This window comes from Thamnophis elegans, chromosome Z, assembly GCF_009769535.1.
Source record: "Thamnophis elegans isolate rThaEle1 chromosome Z, rThaEle1.pri, whole genome shotgun sequence".
In the NCBI taxonomy this organism is placed as follows: Eukaryota; Metazoa; Chordata; class Lepidosauria; order Squamata; family Colubridae; genus Thamnophis; species Thamnophis elegans.
This window is the reverse complement of record NC_045558.1, coordinates 83,664,183-83,682,036: the sequence shown is the minus strand read 5'-3', so window position 1 is coordinate 83,682,036 and position 17,854 is coordinate 83,664,183. Positions and strand designations below refer to the sequence as shown.

General features: G+C 36.2%; 1 protein-coding gene across 1 annotated transcript in view; it reads left to right on the top strand.

Annotated features, from left to right (window-relative positions):
• Positions 1 to 17,854, top strand: part of FHOD3 (formin homology 2 domain containing 3) — a 285,174-nt gene that overhangs the window by 175,535 nt on the left and 91,785 nt on the right. Inside the window, exons 13-15 of the mRNA XM_032237770.1 lie at positions 1,250 to 1,384; positions 5,218 to 5,268; positions 12,063 to 12,277. Of these exons, the coding sequence (XP_032093661.1) occupies positions 1,250 to 1,384; positions 5,218 to 5,268; positions 12,063 to 12,277 (401 nt within the window). The remainder of the gene's footprint in view (positions 1 to 1,249; positions 1,385 to 5,217; positions 5,269 to 12,062; positions 12,278 to 17,854) is intronic.

The following is a 17,854-nucleotide window of genomic DNA, read 5'->3' as shown; positions in this document are numbered from 1 at the left end:
ATTTTCACCCTTTTTGGGGGGAAAAGTGCATCTTATACTCGGAAAACTATGGTAGTTTACATTTGATACATACATACTTTGGGTCTTCTATGTGCATAAGCTGAAACATATGACACACTTTGCAAGTCAGTCTCTATTTCAATGACATTTTTCTTGATTTTTTGTTAAATAATTTTAAAAATTCTTGTAACTAAATATTTTTCCTATTACAAAGTGTTAGTTTACAAGAGTTCTTGACCTTTTGTTCTCTGTATTAAAAAATTCACCATTATCTTCCCTATTTTGAAATGTCTGCCTCTTTCTCCATGGTTTATTATTTTTTCTCTTAGCTTGTTGAGAATTTAAAAATTCTAAAAAAGTAAAATAAGTAAACCATTTTAATTGATTTTTTTTAAAAACTGGAAAAAAATTAAAAAGTTGAAGATTTTTTTAAAAAAATTTAAAATGAAATTGAAAATTGAAAAAAGATTTAAAAATATTTAAGAGTTGAAAAAAATGAAGAAAAAATAAAAAGTGAAAAAAGAAATTAAAAAATTTGAAAAAAGGTTTTTTTTAAAAAGGAATTTATATGTTTACAAATTAAAAAATTTACAAGCATTTTTGACCCATTTTGAAGTAGTGTGCACTTCTTTTTTGTTGGAAATCTCAGGCAGTTTTCTAGGAAATGCCCTGCTCTTAATCCTCTACTGCCTGCCTTGAAAATTTATTCCTTTCTTTCCTATCTACAAGTGTGTGCTTATCCTCTTTTTTCTGCTTTTTTGCTTGCCTGGCCAGGGTTTTTAGGTATGATGTGCCAATGTGGGCACTTTGCTTAGCTGGTCCATCACACTGCTCTCAGCTGTTGCTGGGCTGCCACACTGCTCTCACCTGCTCCTGTGGACACTGCTCTCAGTTGGTCCTCTGTGCTGCTTTATAATAATAATACTTCATATATACCACTTCATAGTGCTTTATAGCCATCTCTAAGCAGTTTGCCTAGTCAGCATATTGCCCCCAACAATCTGGGTCCTTATTTTATTGATCTCAGTAAAAAAAAACTTTGAACCAGTGAGAATCGAACTGCTGGCAGCCAGCAGGCAGAAGAACTAGCCTGCAATACTGCATTCTAACCACTGGACCACAATTGCTCAAATATATATAATATATATATAGTATACATGATTTAATTAACAAAATTTCTTTAATTAGGAAAATATAATGAAGGTGATAGTTTATTTTAAAACAATGAATATTTCTACTTCTCCTATAGGACATCTTTGGGTGGTCTCCTTACATCATCATATAGGCAACACCAAGAGTCCTTGGCAGTAGAAAGAGAACGAAGACGTCAAGAGAGAGAGGAGAGGCTTCAAAGAATAGAACGTGAAGAGAGAAACAAATTCAAGTAAGCAATAATTCTTTAATCGTTCATTACCTTAATAAATTTGATAAAATTTAAAAATATTTGCTACCTGTTAATACCTCCACATTGATTTGTATTTTTAAGTCTAAGAAAACTGGGAACTATGCCATAAAAACTCAAGATTAAATTTTATTGCCAGACTGGGCACATGAGATATGTGTGGGAGAACTAGACATTTACTCAAGCAGAAGCCAACCATCTTCCACCTGGGTTGTCTAGAGAAGGGGGGAGGGACTGAGTAGCAGAATGCCTTATCCCTCTCACACAGCACCCTCTTCACCTGCCCCTTCTCAGGTAGTTCCAGGCGGATGAGATTGCTGCACTGCCACCCGAAAACACTGTTACCACGATGTCTGCCGCCTGGAACTGCCCAAGAAGGAGCAGGTGAAGCAGGCCCTGGAAAGGAGACATTTTGCTTTCTGCGCTGCCGCTCGGCTTGACTCCCGGGAAGGCTTAGGTGGTTGCGGCTACTCACATTGCTGGGGAATGAAGTCATCAGGGCCATTGTCTCCACTGAGCTGCCCGACGAGGAGGGCGCAGTTGGCGTATACGAGAGCTGCGCTTGGAACCTGACAAAAACCATCACCTGAAAAGTGCAGCTTTCTTTCCCAGTTATTCAAAGACTTTTGTATATGCCGCCCTCCTCCTCCTCCTGCAAAGAAGAGGTGCCTCAGAGATGCTAGTTTTCTCAGGATGCTAGATTGGGAAGTCAAAAATCTGGAATGGGATACAAACAAGCTTGATTCAAAGGCTTTGGCTCATGAGATCGCTGCACTGACACCCAAAAATAAACCGTTACTGCGATCTCTGCAGAGCCCACTTCACTGTCCCTTCTCGGGCAATTCCAGGCAGCAGAAATTGCGGTAACAATGTTTTTGGGTGGCAGCAAAGCAATCTCAGGAGCCAACGCTTATGAATCAAACTTGATTGTATCCCATTCCAGGTTTTTAACTTCCCAACCTAGCATCCTGAGAAAAGCCTTCATGGAGAGGAGACCCTTCCTCTTCTCTTCCTTCACCCTTACCCATCAATTTTTAACTTCCCTATCTAGCGTCCTGAGAAAAGCCTTCATGGAGAGGAGACCCTTCCTCTTCCCTTCCTCCTCCACCACCCCCAGTCTGCCCGGATCTATCATGCAGCAAAGAGATACGGTAGCTGGGCGCAATAGCAACAATTGCAGTAAGCATTACAGATCCGGGGGGATTGGGGTGATGGTGGAGGAAGGGAAGAGGAATGATCTCCTCTCCATGAAGGCTTTTCTCAGAATGCTAGAGCTCCACTTCTCCCCGGAAAAGCTATTGGCATCATCTGGATCTTGGCTAGTGGAAGAAGTGTGGGATGCAAAGGAAATTTCGGAATGCGGGAGCATTGGGTTGGGAGTCTCCCTGGAGCCTGGCACCTACTTTTGCCTCGAGACTAACGAAGCAGGGTTACAAAGGGCTGTGAACAAGCCCGGTTGTTCAAGGAGGCAGCCTTGTGGGGTCATCTTCTTTGGGCTTCCCTTTTGCCACTTAGATGCCACCATGAGGAACCATTAATCCAAATGGAAGGGATCCCCACCCCTCCTCGCGCAATGGACTGTTCCTGGTCAAGTGCAGAGGTAACAGTTCAGCAGCCTCCACATATCTTTCCCTCCTCGCTGAAGAGAAGAAGCGAGCCGACTGCCGCTCCTTGGGCCAAGGTGCTCTACGTGATCGCTGGTCAGAGGGAAGGGGGGAAAAAATAAAGCACAGAGATATATGTTTAGTCCTGCCCTGCCATGGAAGGGATAGAGAAAAGCGGATTTGATATCAATAAAAGCCTTACCCTTTAGGAAGAGTGAGCCCCCACACATTGTGTTTTTGCCCTTCCCTGTCCCCAGAAGCACTTTGCAGGCCTACCATACTTTCTGCATGCCTCGTTTTTCACAAAATAAATGGGATGTGCAGAGGGTTTGGGAGCCCTGCAGAGTGTTCCTGGGGGACGAGGAGGGCAAAAACTTTTTTTTTTAATTTACCTCTTCAAAACCTTGGTGCACCTTATACTCTGCTGCATCTTATACTCCAAAAAATCCGATATATCTAAATTTTGTCCTTCTCAGTGGGGAAGTAAATCTAATTCTTTGGGTAAAAGGTTTCTCTTATTAGAGAAATATTCAATAAGTTTGAAGATATATAATCAGCTGTTTTTAACATGTCCTAACAAGAATTGCTGATATAAAAATTGATATAATTAAATATGAATAACTCCAGATGCTTTTCACAAGAAAAGCTGTGGGTTACTTCACGTTGAAGATCAACATTCACTGTGATTTTAAACTTAATTTTGAATTGTATGCTTTAACAAGCTCTTAAACCCCTTCTTTGAACACTTGAAAAGAGAACATGTTTTTTAAAAGAATTATTCCAGTTTTCAGCAAGAAAATGAAATAACTCATTTCTCTTCCTGCATTCCCCATAATCACCCAAGCTAGAAGATCTTCAATGTGCAAGTGAATTTCAGGCTGGTCATTTTTGGTTCACAGTGCTATGGAGCTTTAGTCTTCTCCAGGAGCATGCAAAGAAGGGCTCTGAACCAGTGAGATAAAATAAATATAGTCACTATGCTCCTCTTTTAGAATCAATGGAATCATGTCATTCTACAAAGCAATTCCCAGGGATGCTTCATTCTAATTTTCACCAAAGTAAACCACTCCTTCAGGGCATGGCATGGCTACCTGATTTCATATTTGATTGTGTGGTATAATTATAAACTGGTTTTTTTTTTTCTGCCTTCACAAATAACTAAATTGAAATAGGAATCACATCGTAGGTGGCAGATTTAGATTTAGATTTAGATTGTTTATTTGTATGCCGCCCTTTTCCCTGGGGGGACTCAGGGCGGCTCACAATCCAAGGGGGGGAAAAGACAAACTTTTACATATAAGACAATACATGGTTAAAACGCAACATTCATACCATTCGGGCGGGTTACAATCTTTAGCCCCAGGCCTGATGGGATAGCCAGATTCTAAGGGCTGTGCGGAAGGTCTGGAGGGTGGTGAGGGTATGAATCTCCACGGGGAGATCGTTCCATTGGGTCGGGGCTACCACCAAGAAGGCTCTCCTCCTTACTTTATATTATTTTATGTTAGTATTCATACAAAGTTATACTAGAAAAGAAGAATCTTTAGCTTCCACGGAAAGTTTAAGAGACTTTGTTTCTAAAGGCTTCAATTTAACTCACTTTTGCAGGCACATTTCATTTAGCATCTATCTCAGTTTGGAATATTCACATATAAAATAGTAGTTAACAGTAATACAAAATTTTCCAACCAATGTATGCATTTAGGACAACAAAAGCCTTCACTGTTAATCTGATTAAGCTTCTTAAAATTTAGGCAGCAGGTGGAACATGCCAAAGGGTTTTAATTAATTAATTAAAGTCACAGAACTAAGCTTGTTAACTTATGGTTAGCATGTTTTAGGAATGGCGGCAATGTTAAGCAATGTTTTTACCCTGTGAGGGGACCAAAAAAGGATAAAATAAGTTCAGCACAGGACACTGTAACAAGAATTTGATCCAAATGAGAGGGCAGCAACCAATTATCTTATCAGCATTTCTGTTTCTCTCAGCCACTGTTTACTTAACAGCCATTTCATTAATGACCAAATCATTGGAAGAAAACACAGTAGCTAAATAAAGGGGTGGACTCAAATCATGCTATATTTTCTTGTAGAAAATTACTAAAGATTTAGCTGCTTTTGGTTCATTTTCTCTTCCTTTGTTTCTTGCTTAACTGATTTTTCTTTGTTGATCTTTTTTACCTGTAACTTTGTGAATATCTTTTTTTTTAGTCAAAATTATCTAGATAAAAGAGAAGAACTGAGACAAGCAAGAGAAGAGAGGTTTGTACTTAGCTCCTGCTTTTGGCTGCTTTGTATTTCTTATGTCCACTATTAAGAGGTGCATGATTCTATAAACACACTTCTTACTGACAAAAAAGGACATAATACAGACATGCATAGAAAATTGTTATATACACAAAAATCAAAAATGTAATTACTGAAATACATGAACTAGCTTAGTATCTGTTCACCATCATTGCTGTATTTTGTTGTACAACTAATGGATGCAGTGTTGCCTCTAAAAATGTCTTTTCGTTTATCTTCTCAACCATGGGTGACCAACTTTCATCAGTTCAAGGACCATTGAATACAGTGTTAAGGGCCATATTCCCAAAGTAGGCACAGTCAACTTTCAAAGTGAATTGGGTCACTTTTTTAAAAAAAATGCCATTATTATAGTTGAATTCAGTCAGCCAGTTACTTAGACTAGATTTTGCATTCTTATCCACCTATTCCCAAGGACTTAAGAAAGGCAGATGTTGTTTAATTACATTAAATGTATTGTTGCTGGATGTAACTGTTTCAAATAAAACTGCCTTTTTTATTTGACTGAAGGTTGTTCATGGTGTTCAAATAGTGCTCCAGATGTGTGGGAATTTCACTCATGATACCATCACAATTGAAATTTTTTTTGGAGTTGGTTTTTTTCCCTCACAGTCATTATTATTTATGGGTAACCTACAATTAGATTGAAAATCTAAGGCTAGTGGAAATTTAGTAATTCACGTTCTAAGCAAGAGCTTATTAAGATAACATTTAAGAATAAAAACAGTTTCAAGCTGTTGGAAAGAGAGAGTTTGCATTAATATAGGTAATCATGAAGTATTAGTACCACTTTACAAAGCCTTAGTATGGCCACACTTAGAATCCTACATCCAGTTTTGGTCACCACAATAAAAAAAGATGTTGAAACTTTGGAAAAAAGTTTAAAGAAGAACAAGAAAGATGATTAGGGAGTTGGAGACTAAAACATAAGAAAAATGGTTGCAGGAATTGAGTATGTTTAGTATAGTCAAAAGAAGGACTAGAGAAGACATGATAGCATTGTTCCAATATTTGAGGGGCTGTCATAAAGAAGAGAGTTTTTTTATTTCCCAAAGCACCATAATGTGAGACAAGAAGCAATGATTAGAAACTAATCAAGGAGAGAAGCAACCTAGAACTAATGAGAAATTTCCTGACAGTGAAAACAATTAACCAGTGGAATGGCTTGGCTTCAAAAGTTGTGAGTGCTCCATCACTGGGGCCTTTTAAAAAGAGACTGGACAACCATTTGTCTGAAATGATATAGGAACTCCTGCTTGAATAGAAGGTTGGACTAGAAGACCTCCAAGATATCTTCCAAGTGTGTTATTTGTAAATTCTTCCTTCCCAGTTTGCTTTCACCTGCAGAAGTGCCTTTCAGTTCTTAGCAAACTCAGCTGATTAATACCACTTTTTGTGTGCAAAGTTTGTTGTATTGTCATTTTTATTTTTGTCTTCTGATCCCAGTTATTGTTCAATCTGGGTCAGGATTATTATATTATTATCATCATCATTATTGGTTCCTTTTGCATGACTCGCATAAAGTAATAAGTTTCTTTCAATGAATCCTATCCATGGCAATGTCTTCAGCATCTTCCCATTTGTAGTTGTAGTAGTTGTAGTTAAGTTTATTTATAGGCCGCCCTTTTCCCTGAGGGGACTCAGGGCGGCTTACAACTTATATAGGAAGGGGAAACATACAAAAACATATAGGACAATACATAATTAAAAAAGTAAAGCAACATTCATTCAACATTCGGGCGGGGATGGAATATAATCTTTAACCCCAGGCCTGACGGGATAGCCAGGTCTTGAGGGCTGTGCGGAAGGTCTGGAGGGTGGTGAGGGTACGAATCTCCACGGGGAGATCGTTCCAAAGGGTCGGAGCTGCAACTGAAAAGGCTCTCCTCCGCGTAGTTGCCAGTCGACACTGACTGGCAGATGGAACTCGGAGGAGGCCCAATCTATGCGATCTAATGGGTCGTGCGTATACAAAAAAAGGGATTCCATGATCTTACAAAGATTTTATTCAATGGCTCTGAGAGCACATCTGACATTTCCTGCAGTTCCCAAGGGTGTAAATCATCCAGAAAAGGAGGTGTAAATTCACTTAGAGCAGCTAGATATTGTCTAACCAACTCCTTACCTATTTTGACCTGCATTTCTCTTTCATCTCCAATAGTTTGCTGCTTTTGCCAGGTTGGAGTATTTTTCCTTTTATGTAAAGATAAATACAAAAAAGAAATTAAGCAGTTGTACTTCTGCCTGCTATCCATAAGCCTTTTCTCCTACTAGTGGACCAACATCTTCTTCATCTTCTTCATATTTACATCAAAATAAACCTTTTTTTTTGTGCTATTTTTAGCATTTCAAGCCTTAGCTGATTCTGACCTTTAGCTCTGCTATGTTTTTTCATTTTTTATTATCATCATTTTTATCCCTTATGAGAAAGATCTTTTGCAACTATTCTAGTTTTGCAAGGTGTGTCTTGTTTTTCTTTCTCAAGAATATTGTTTTTGTTTGGCCTTTAATATCTTGTTTTTCAGAGCTTCCCAAGCATCCAAGGAATTGTTTTTCTCTAGAAGGTCCATCCATTGAATCCTTTCTATACTGTTTGTTGAAGTCAGCTCTCTTAAAATCTATAGCACTAGAACATTCTGATTTGTTTTTAAAGTGCCTATGGATATAATCTCTATAAAGTCATGATATGAGGTTGACTTGACTATAGTTTCCTGGATCGTTTTTCTCTTTTTTTTGCAAGAAGTGAAACTGAACAATCAGTATACCTTAGCTTTTAGATGTGCTAAAGCATAGATACTCTAGGTGGAGCAGTACACCTAGTGTCCATATCCTCAATCTAGGGAAAAACATGCAGGCCATGCTCCAACACTGCTCTAGATTAGGGAAAGGAAAACAGGATAAATTTTAGAAGACCCTATCACAGATTTCCCATATTTAGTAATTAGTGATTTAGTTATTAGGTACTAAAATGAACATAGTTATACTGAAATCTTTTTTACTCAATCATTCATGTTTTCAGCAAGTACTGCAAGTTTCTGCAGAAAAGAAGCTCTAGCTTGTTTTGACTTCCATACCGAAAGTATTAATGTCTTGTGGGGGGGGATAGTATCACTGAAACAACATTGTCAGAAAGAGATTATGTGCAATATTCAAGCACAAAGAAACTAATGAGTTAAATTTATATTGAAGACAGTAACTTAATTCCAGTTTCTGATACAGAGATATTAACCTACAGGTAGCTCTCTGACATCTCTAATTGAAAGTGATGCTGATGCTGAACAAGAGGGATTTAAAACTGATCTGCAAGGTTGTGGACATCCCAACAGTCACATGGTTACACTTCTGGCACTTGACTCACAATTATGGTTGCAGCATTCCACAGTCATGTGATTGCAAAGTCAATGGGGTAGCAGGAGGTAGAAAATTGCTCCTGTCCCATCACTTTTTCAATCACCACCCACTTGTACATCTGCCCACATTCCATAGCTTCCATACTATTTGATTCACATTCTTTTAGTTTTAAATGAGAAACTGATATGTTACAAAGTAAGATCCTAGCTTTCATCTATCCTTTGAGAAAGATAGGTCAGATATCTTTGGATTTGGAATTATTATTTCTATTTCTAAGCACAAGAATAAGGACATGGAGAACCTGGAATTGGGTCAAAGAAAAACTGTGTGGAACAGTTAAAAGATCAAGACATGTAGTTTGTAAATAGGTTTATTAGCCTAATATCTAAAAAGATATAATGACCATGAGAAGATTATTTTCTGTTAAAGCCAAGAGCAGAAGGACCAACTAACTGAAATTAACTCTGATTCAAACTAAAACTTAGGAGGAGGCTTCTAATGGAAAAGTGGTTAAGAGTGAAATTCAGTTGCCTTGAATAGCAGTGTACACTTTCTATTTGGAGATTTTCAAATTGGATTAGTAGTCCTACTATTGACAGGCAAATGGACAAAGTTATATAACTTGTAACATTCTTTTGATTCACTCTATGATGGTAGCACATCTCATTTTAATATTTATCTCATTTTATCTCATTTTAATTATTACAAAATTAAATTGTTATTATTTTTCAATGATAGACTTGTCCAATTTGCAGTTGGATTTTAATTTTGTATACTTTTTTTCATAGGGAACCTTTCTTTGCCAAAAGCTATTGTAGATCTGTTGTGTGTCCTTGTTGCTTAAGATTGAGACAAATAGCTGAGGCCATTAGGAACCATATTTTTTCTCTGGAATTACGTAATGGACTCTAGGGGTTTAGTGGTTCTGCGAATGAGAGTATAGCACTATAGTTTCTGAATTTTATTTAATTTTAAACTAAAGAATGCTTTATGAGCCATGAATCATCTAACAGATGATCTGGTTGATATGTGTATGTAGGATTCATTCGTCTTCAATCCCTGTCAAGGATAAATGTACTAGTGCAAGTACATTTCCCTTTTTATTCTCTCACTTCTCACTTTTATTCTCTCACTTCTCACTTCTACTAGAAGAACCTTTCCATTGCATCTTTGCACAATTTGCTTATACTGACTTGGAAAATGACATTGTGACAAAAAAAACCAGCATAGGCTCTTGTGAGAAAACTGCAGTTTACAAAGTTAAGCTCTTTCAGAGTTAAAAGTGAAGAGCCATCTAATTTTAGAGGTTTCTAATTTTAATTTGGAGGGGAAAGATCCATTAATTATCAAAATTTTAGAAAATACTGTTATTGCAGAGAAAAATGTCTTTATCTTGCCAATTGCATATTAGTTTGACAGGTTTATAGCAATGAGACATTGGAAGTCATACTTATTATTTGGCATGTGGGAAATTAATTTGGAAGGGAAGGGAAGAGAAATAGAATAGCATAGATGGAAAGGACTTTGGAAGTCATCTGATGCAACCCCCTTCTCGAACAGGAGACCCTGTACCATTTCAAATAAATGGCTGTCCAGTCTCTTCCTGAAATCCTCCATGTTGGGCCCCCTACAACTTCTGAATGCAAGCCATTTCACTGGTTGATTGTCCTCACCTTTAGGAAATTTATCCTTAGTTCTAGGTTGCTTCTCCATTGTGGTGGAGATAGCATTCAGGAAGGGGTTGACCTCGTCTGTTCGCTGATTGAACTGTCAAAGCTATTAGGACACTCCTCTGTTGCTAGGGCTTCCCAGCTTTTGACTCAGTCCCTCAGCAAGGATAGACGTGTCAAATATCTTCATTCCTGGAATTATTGGAATAATCTTTGATTATTATCCTTAGTTTAAATTTATTCTTAGTTCTAGGTTGCTTCTCTCCTAGATTAGTTTCCAGCCATTGCTTCTTGCCTTGCTTTCAGCTGCCTTGGAAAATATTTTGACCCCTTCATCTTTGAGACAGCCCCTCAAATGTTGGGATATTGCTTTCACTAGATTAGGCATACTCAATTCCTGCAACGTATGTTTTAGCCTCCAGATCCCTAATCATCTTTGTTGTTCTTCTCTGCACTCTTTCCAAAGTTTCAACATCTTTTTTATTGTGGTGACTAAAACTGGATGCACTATTCCAAGTGTGGCCATACTAAGGCTTTGTAAAGTGGTACTAATACTTCATGTGATCTTAATTCTATCCCTCTATTAATGTAGCCTAAGATTGCATTGGCTTTTTTGGCTGCTAATGTATATTATTGGCTCATATTTTAGTAACTGTCTACTTGAACTCCAAGATCCCTCTCATAATTACTGGTATTAACCTAAGTTTCACCTACTCTGTACCTGTACAGCTGGTTTTTCTTACCTAACTGTAAAACCTTTTATCTACCATTCAGTTTTATCTACAATTATCTACAATTAAATTTTGATTGGGCTGTTTTAGAAGTTGATGACTGAGTAACATAAAATCAGCAATTTACTTTCATATATGTATTCATATATAGAAACCATGTTCAAATAATTTGATACATTAGTAGACATCTGGAAGAGGTCCAATTTCCAAATAATTTTGGTCACAACATATAAAATAACATGATTGGTAACTGGGCTTAATAAATAGTTAGTGAATCTTGCCTGTCTAAAATGCAAAACAGATGTATCTTTGTTCTTTTCAATTGACTTTTATGAATAAACTATATGTGACATCATATCCAAGTTATTGGATATCTTGAGTTCTGGCATTAAACATCTTTTAATGTTTTTAAATGTTTCCATTGTAGAACAAAGTGATTCCAGTGTACTGTACTTAGAACAAATAGTAGCAGGTTCAGAATAAACTATATGTGACATCATATCCAAGTTATTGGATATCTTGAGTTCTGGCATTAAACATCTTTTAATGTTTTTAAATGTTTCCATTGTAGAACAAAGTGATTCCAGTGTACTGTACTTAGAACAAATAGTAGCAGGTTCAGACAGACACTCAGACAGTTTTTAGTCCAAACTTTTATAAGTTGCATTCTTTAGAGCTTTCTTCTCTGAGCAGTAAGCTTTTCCCACCCTCTCTCTTTAATAAAACTGGAGATAGAAAATTTGAAAGTATTTTTCTGGGTTTTTTTTATTTAAGTTCTTTTGGGAGGTAATATAAACAAATCTCAGCAGCATTCTATTATTGTTTGTTTGTTTGTTTCATCCACCCAACCAATACTGGAAGATTAATCCAGCAGCCTGTTTTGATGTCTATTTCATGTGTTAAGAAGTAATATTTTTTATGGCTGCTTCATTTATAAACAAATATAAGCTGAAGTTTTTTTCTCCTTTACGGAATCCCTTTGGAATTTAACTTTCAGATATAAACACTTGGAAAAATTGGCAGCTGAAGAATATGAAAAGGAGCTGAAAAATCGAAATTTATCTTGCGACAGGAATGACCTCTCCTTGAATTTGGGTGGTTCTTCAATCCCAACTGTTACCATTCCCAAGTGTGCCAGCCCAGGTTCAACAGATTCACTTGAGAAACCATCAGCTTGTGTGACTTCTTGCATAACATCACAAATTCTAGAAGGTAAGTCTTGTAATATGGCAGATAAATTTTTACTGACTATATGGTGCTCCATTTTATGAAAGTGTTATGATTATTGTTGAAACATATGCTTACAAATTAGAAATCTAATATTTTAGAAATCAGATTGAATTTGAAATAATGGTGAATAAGGGCTGTAAATGAATACTATTAGAGGCAGTATTATTTTGAATGGCAGTTGCTTGGAAACCAAAAAAGGATGTCATATTATGTTAATATTGACTTTTGAGGAATTAAATGATAAATAGGCTTTTTTTATTTGATTCAGCTTTTGGTACATACTCTTGCATATTGTTTAACAATCTCATGCAGTCTGGCTGAAATAAAACAGCTTAATGGGGTTGGAATAAAAGTCCTCCCAAATCCTTTCTAGCTATATTTTTCTATGTTCTAACATTCCATTGGCTTCTCATCTCTCTATTATCCTTCTTTCAGTTTGAAAACTATCTCATTCAAATCCAGTGTGGAATTTCAAAAGAGTGTGTCATTCAACATATATAGCTCATAAGAGGATGGATTATTGCTTTACAATCCTTCAGGTTTTCTAGCTTAATGGCTATAATGATTTGATTTGATTAATCCTCCAGGTCTACTTAAAGTCTACTGATTCAGTACATTGTGCTACTTCAGAAATTAAAAATAATTAATTTTGCCCAAGTTATATTTAGAAAAGCAGTATCTTTTGTGAGTCTTGATTCAGGGAATGAATCAATAATCCTTGCACAGGTTTATTCAGAAAAGCAATATCTTATGTGGGTCTTGAACAAGACAATGAATCAATAAACCTTGTTTATTGTGGAAGACTTATCAGTGGCACTGTACTGCCTGGAGCCATGTGCATTGAACAACAAGGTTCTTTTTAAACTCTAGAAAATAGAAAGTTCTTTTAGAACAAAGTGGGAGGCATAAAAATAGGAGATCTGGGTGTATGTGTTTCTCATTTGCCTAAATTTTCATTTTCATTGCGTTTAAATTATTTGTATTAAATTATTGTTAAGTACCGTCTAGCTGTTAAATTTAAAAATGTTAGCGTATATATGTAAACAAAATAGTTTGGTTTTTGTTTCAAGGATGCCTAAAAGAAATGTAGCTTCATGGACAAAAGTATATAAAAGAACTATTTTTGGTAAATATAACTATTTAAATGGTGGGAGCAAAGGAACGAACGAACCACGTTATATCTTTTCCATGAGCTTATTTGGCATCATTGGTATTCGGTTTAAATGTTTCCTCTTTGGGGATGTTCAATTTTAGTTGAATTTCATTTGATTACTGGAGCTCAATTAAAATGCATTCATGCACTCTATAATATATACCACATATGTATTCATATTTTCCTTATAACATGCTGTTATAATTGATTAAAAAAACTAAGTACAGTACATGGTCAAAAATAATTTTCACTTGCATGTATTGTAGCTTGATGGTATATGACATGATGGTGCATATGACTTGAGTTTCTTGTCTAATGATTATTACTGCTGCAGGCGTGCTATTAACCCAACTATCATTTGAAGGAAGACTGAGTGTAAACTTTCTCCATAGGCCAGTGTCAAACTTTAATTTAGTTTGCAAAGACTGTGTCTGTATATTCACTTCTGGTTAGAAATATTTGGAATGGCAGTCATTCAAATTCATTTAATGGCATTACAATCTATTTTCCCTAAAATCAGAAGTCTTGGGTGGAAAATAGATATCTCTTTTATAATTGGTTTAGCGTATGTCTCTGGCAATTATCCCAAACATTGCCTTATGAAATGGAGCACTCTTTAAGTATTGTAATAGTTTGTAACAGAGACAGACTCTTAATGACTAAATCTCTATTAATCTACAGTAAATGTATCAGGGTGCATCACAATAATTAGCAAGGGTGCAGCATTATGGAACTTTTCAAATAGATTATGCATATTTTGGATATTATTGGAAATAGAATGAGATAGACTAAGCACTAAGAGAAAGATGAATGTTTCAAATTTAAATGTAACCACCAGCCCCAAAATGCAGATAAATAGACAGCGGTTAACAAGCCCAGAAAGTACTTTTTGAATATAATTTGCTTAACAGCAGTATTATACAACCCAATTTTAATATCTTGCTAATGAAGCATATGGAATTTGCTTTATCCTTATTTTAAAATCTTCAAACTTCAACTACTTAGTCTGTTGCAGAGAATTATCACAAATTACAAGCAATTAAAATGATATTTTGGTTTTTAGCAATTTACAACTCATGTTATAATTTACTTTTCCTGATATTATTTGAAGACATTTAAACATAATTTCTTCTTCTGTAAAACAAAAATAAGATAAAAGAAAAAGTATTAAAAAATGTAAAGAATACCAACAAATAGCCCAAATCTGCAAAGATAAAGTCAGGAGAGCTAAGCTTTAAAATAAATTAAGACTCACAACAAATATAAAAAATATTTTTTAAAAAAATTCTTTCAACATTTAAAAAGTAAGAAAAAAGTCAAGAAAATGATCAGTTCACTAATGGGAGAAGATGGCAAGGGACTAATAGTAGGGATAAATCAAAATTGTACAATTCATTCTTTGCAGCTACCTTTACACATTAAAAAATAGTCCAATTTATTAAAAGTAGTACAATAAAAGACAGAATAAGAATACAAGTCAAAAGAGACAAGAAAATGATTTAGAAACACATATCTACTAGACAAGTTCAAATCACCAGGACTAGATGGATTGTATCTCAGCATTCTGAAATAGCTGACAGAGGTGGTCTCAGAACCACTAAACCATTTCTTTTAAAGATCCTAGAGCACTGGGGAACTACCAGAGGCCTGGAAAAAAGTTAATGTGGTTCTAATCTTTAAAAAGGAAAAAATGGACCCAGGAAACTACAGATATACAGCCTGGCATCAATAAGTGGGAAGTCTGAAAAAGATAAGATAGTGGATCTGTGATTACCTGTAAACAAGCAAAGCTATTACTAGAAATCAATATGAAGTTTTCAAAATACAAACCTTACTACATTATTTGACAAAGTGACTAAATTAATAGATGAGGGAAATATTGTAGACATAGTATACTTTGACTTCAGTAAGCCATTTGACAAAATAGACCACAGCCTACTTCTTGGTAAGATAGAAAAATGTAGAACAGACAGCATCATCACCTGATAGATTCATAGCTGGCTGAACAAAGCATTCACATGTGATCCTTAATGGAATTCTATTTAAATGAAGGGAACTATGCAGCAGAGTACCTCAGGGTTCTGTCCTAGGCCCAGTATTCTTCAGTGTTGTGCTTCAGAAGGAATTGCTTTATATCTCCTGCAAATAAGATCCAAGAGTTTTCACCACTCTTGGATCATGAAGTATAAGTCAGAATGATCTCTTCCATCCAACATTCCTATCATTTCAATTAACCTTAAATAACCCCAAAGCAGTAGATCCTTTTGTTTCTTCTTCACTATTCTGAAAAGTAAAGTTACAGTATCATGAATGTAATTCAAAAATGTTACATTTTTATCTGCTTAACTCTTGGGAGATATTATAATAGTGGATTCCTCATTATTACTGTGGTTGATGAAAGCTAATTTGATGTGATAATTAAGATATGTTATTACAGGTTATGGGAGATGAATGACTATATAAATATGATGAAATAAATAACTTTTTTTTACACTGGGATTCATAATTTTTTAAAATCTATTCAGCATTTCTTCTAAGTGTACTGTTTGTTCTTATGTAAATCTTAAGCTAAATCTGGATAGGTTACACATCACATCTTTAATTAAGTAGAGGTAGATAATCACAATAAAATGTTGTTTCCAACACATTCGGGTGAATCCCTTATGCATCTCTGAATTTTTTAAATTAAATTTCTGCCACTGATCTTCATGCAGTCAGGATTGCTGTACATGGGAACCTCTAGTGTCCATTTTGTAATTCCAGAGAACATGGTTCCTAATGATCTCAGCTATTTGTTTTATTTTATTATATCAAGTGTTATTGTATTTTCTGCCAAAATTGCACATTTCTAGACAAATTACAAAACAGCAAAACTATAATTATCAGGCTCTAAAAACCAAGAAAGGTAGGTTCTCTAAGCAATTTCCTTTATTGTGCCTCACTTGTACACAGAAATCGTGCCACACTAAAGCAGACTTCTTAGATCATAAAAGATATGCTCTACAAATCATTACCCTCCTTTTCCGACACAAACTATCAAAATTTAAATATTTCCTCCTCCTCTGGAATACACTCCCCTCCATCTTGGGAATCTGGACAACATTAATCACAATCACAAACATCACAATAAAAGCCACATAATAACATTCATTATAACAATAATAACAAAAATTATAAAGGCAAATCAGAATTACTATCTCTAAAGACTTGTTGGGTCAACCATGTTTTTAACATGTCTTTCACTTCTTGCTCCTTATTTTTTCCTTTGCTTTGGAATTTCTCGCAGCTCTTTGTCATACAGCAATATATGGTAATACATATCCAGCTGTCCTGCACCTTTAGAGAACAAGCTGCACAAGGTTCTAAAGCTTAAAGATGTTAACAGGGAAACCATACCCTAGGTCAGTGGTGGCACATCTATGGCACATGTGCCAGAGGTAGCACTCTCTGTGGGCACTTGCGCCCTTGCCCCAGCCCTACTCCCATCACATTTCTCATCATTGTTTGCAGGACTAAAAAAATGCGTGAAATAGCATTCCACCTTCATCGCGGTACATATGCTGTTTCTGCCTCCATGACCTGCTCACTTTTCTTGCAGCGCCTTGTGCAGCACAGTGAAATTTAGCGTGCTTCACAGTGGGGGAGAAGGGGTCCCCTCCTCCTGGAGCCCATTGCAACATGGAGCCACAATGCGACCCTGCATCATTGTCAGAGCTACCTCTGTTTTGATGCCCCACCTCCCCGCCAGCCAGCTCGTCTTCGGCTCTTCACCAACCAGCCGATTGTTGGCGCTCTACTCCTGGGTTCGTCAGCCTCCAGACATCAGATTCCCACCATCCAGCACCAGTTCAGGGATTCCTTCCCCCACCCCGGGGAGGGGAGGAAAACAAGAAAGAGAGAAAAGGAGGGAAAGAAATAAATGATATTACACATGTTTTCTTTTTTTATTGTTGCTAAACATAATATTTCAAAAGCAGGTAAAAAATGAAGGGACATAAAAATGCATTTATCACATTTTTTTAGAACAATTAGCTGAACTCTGCCTTGTTTATTATTATGTTAGGTAGTAAAACCTCATTATTCAGGTTAAATTGCTGTGTTGGCGTTTTGTGATAAATAAATGGGTTTTGGGCTGCAGTTTGGGCACTAGGTCTCTAAAAGGTTTGCCATCACTGCCCTAGGTGATCTCTTAATCTAGGATGGTTCCTGACATTTTCTCCTGGTCCTTTCTGTTAATATAGTAGCATCCCACACATTCACTTCCATGAGATTTAATTTACTTATTTGTGGTTACATATATTCACTATTCTCATTTAGTTTCTTGTCTTGTTCGGGAGTTTTGATTTTATCCCTTTTGTTTGGCTTTCACTTGAGTCCCAGAAGACCAGTTTTCAAATAGCAAAATC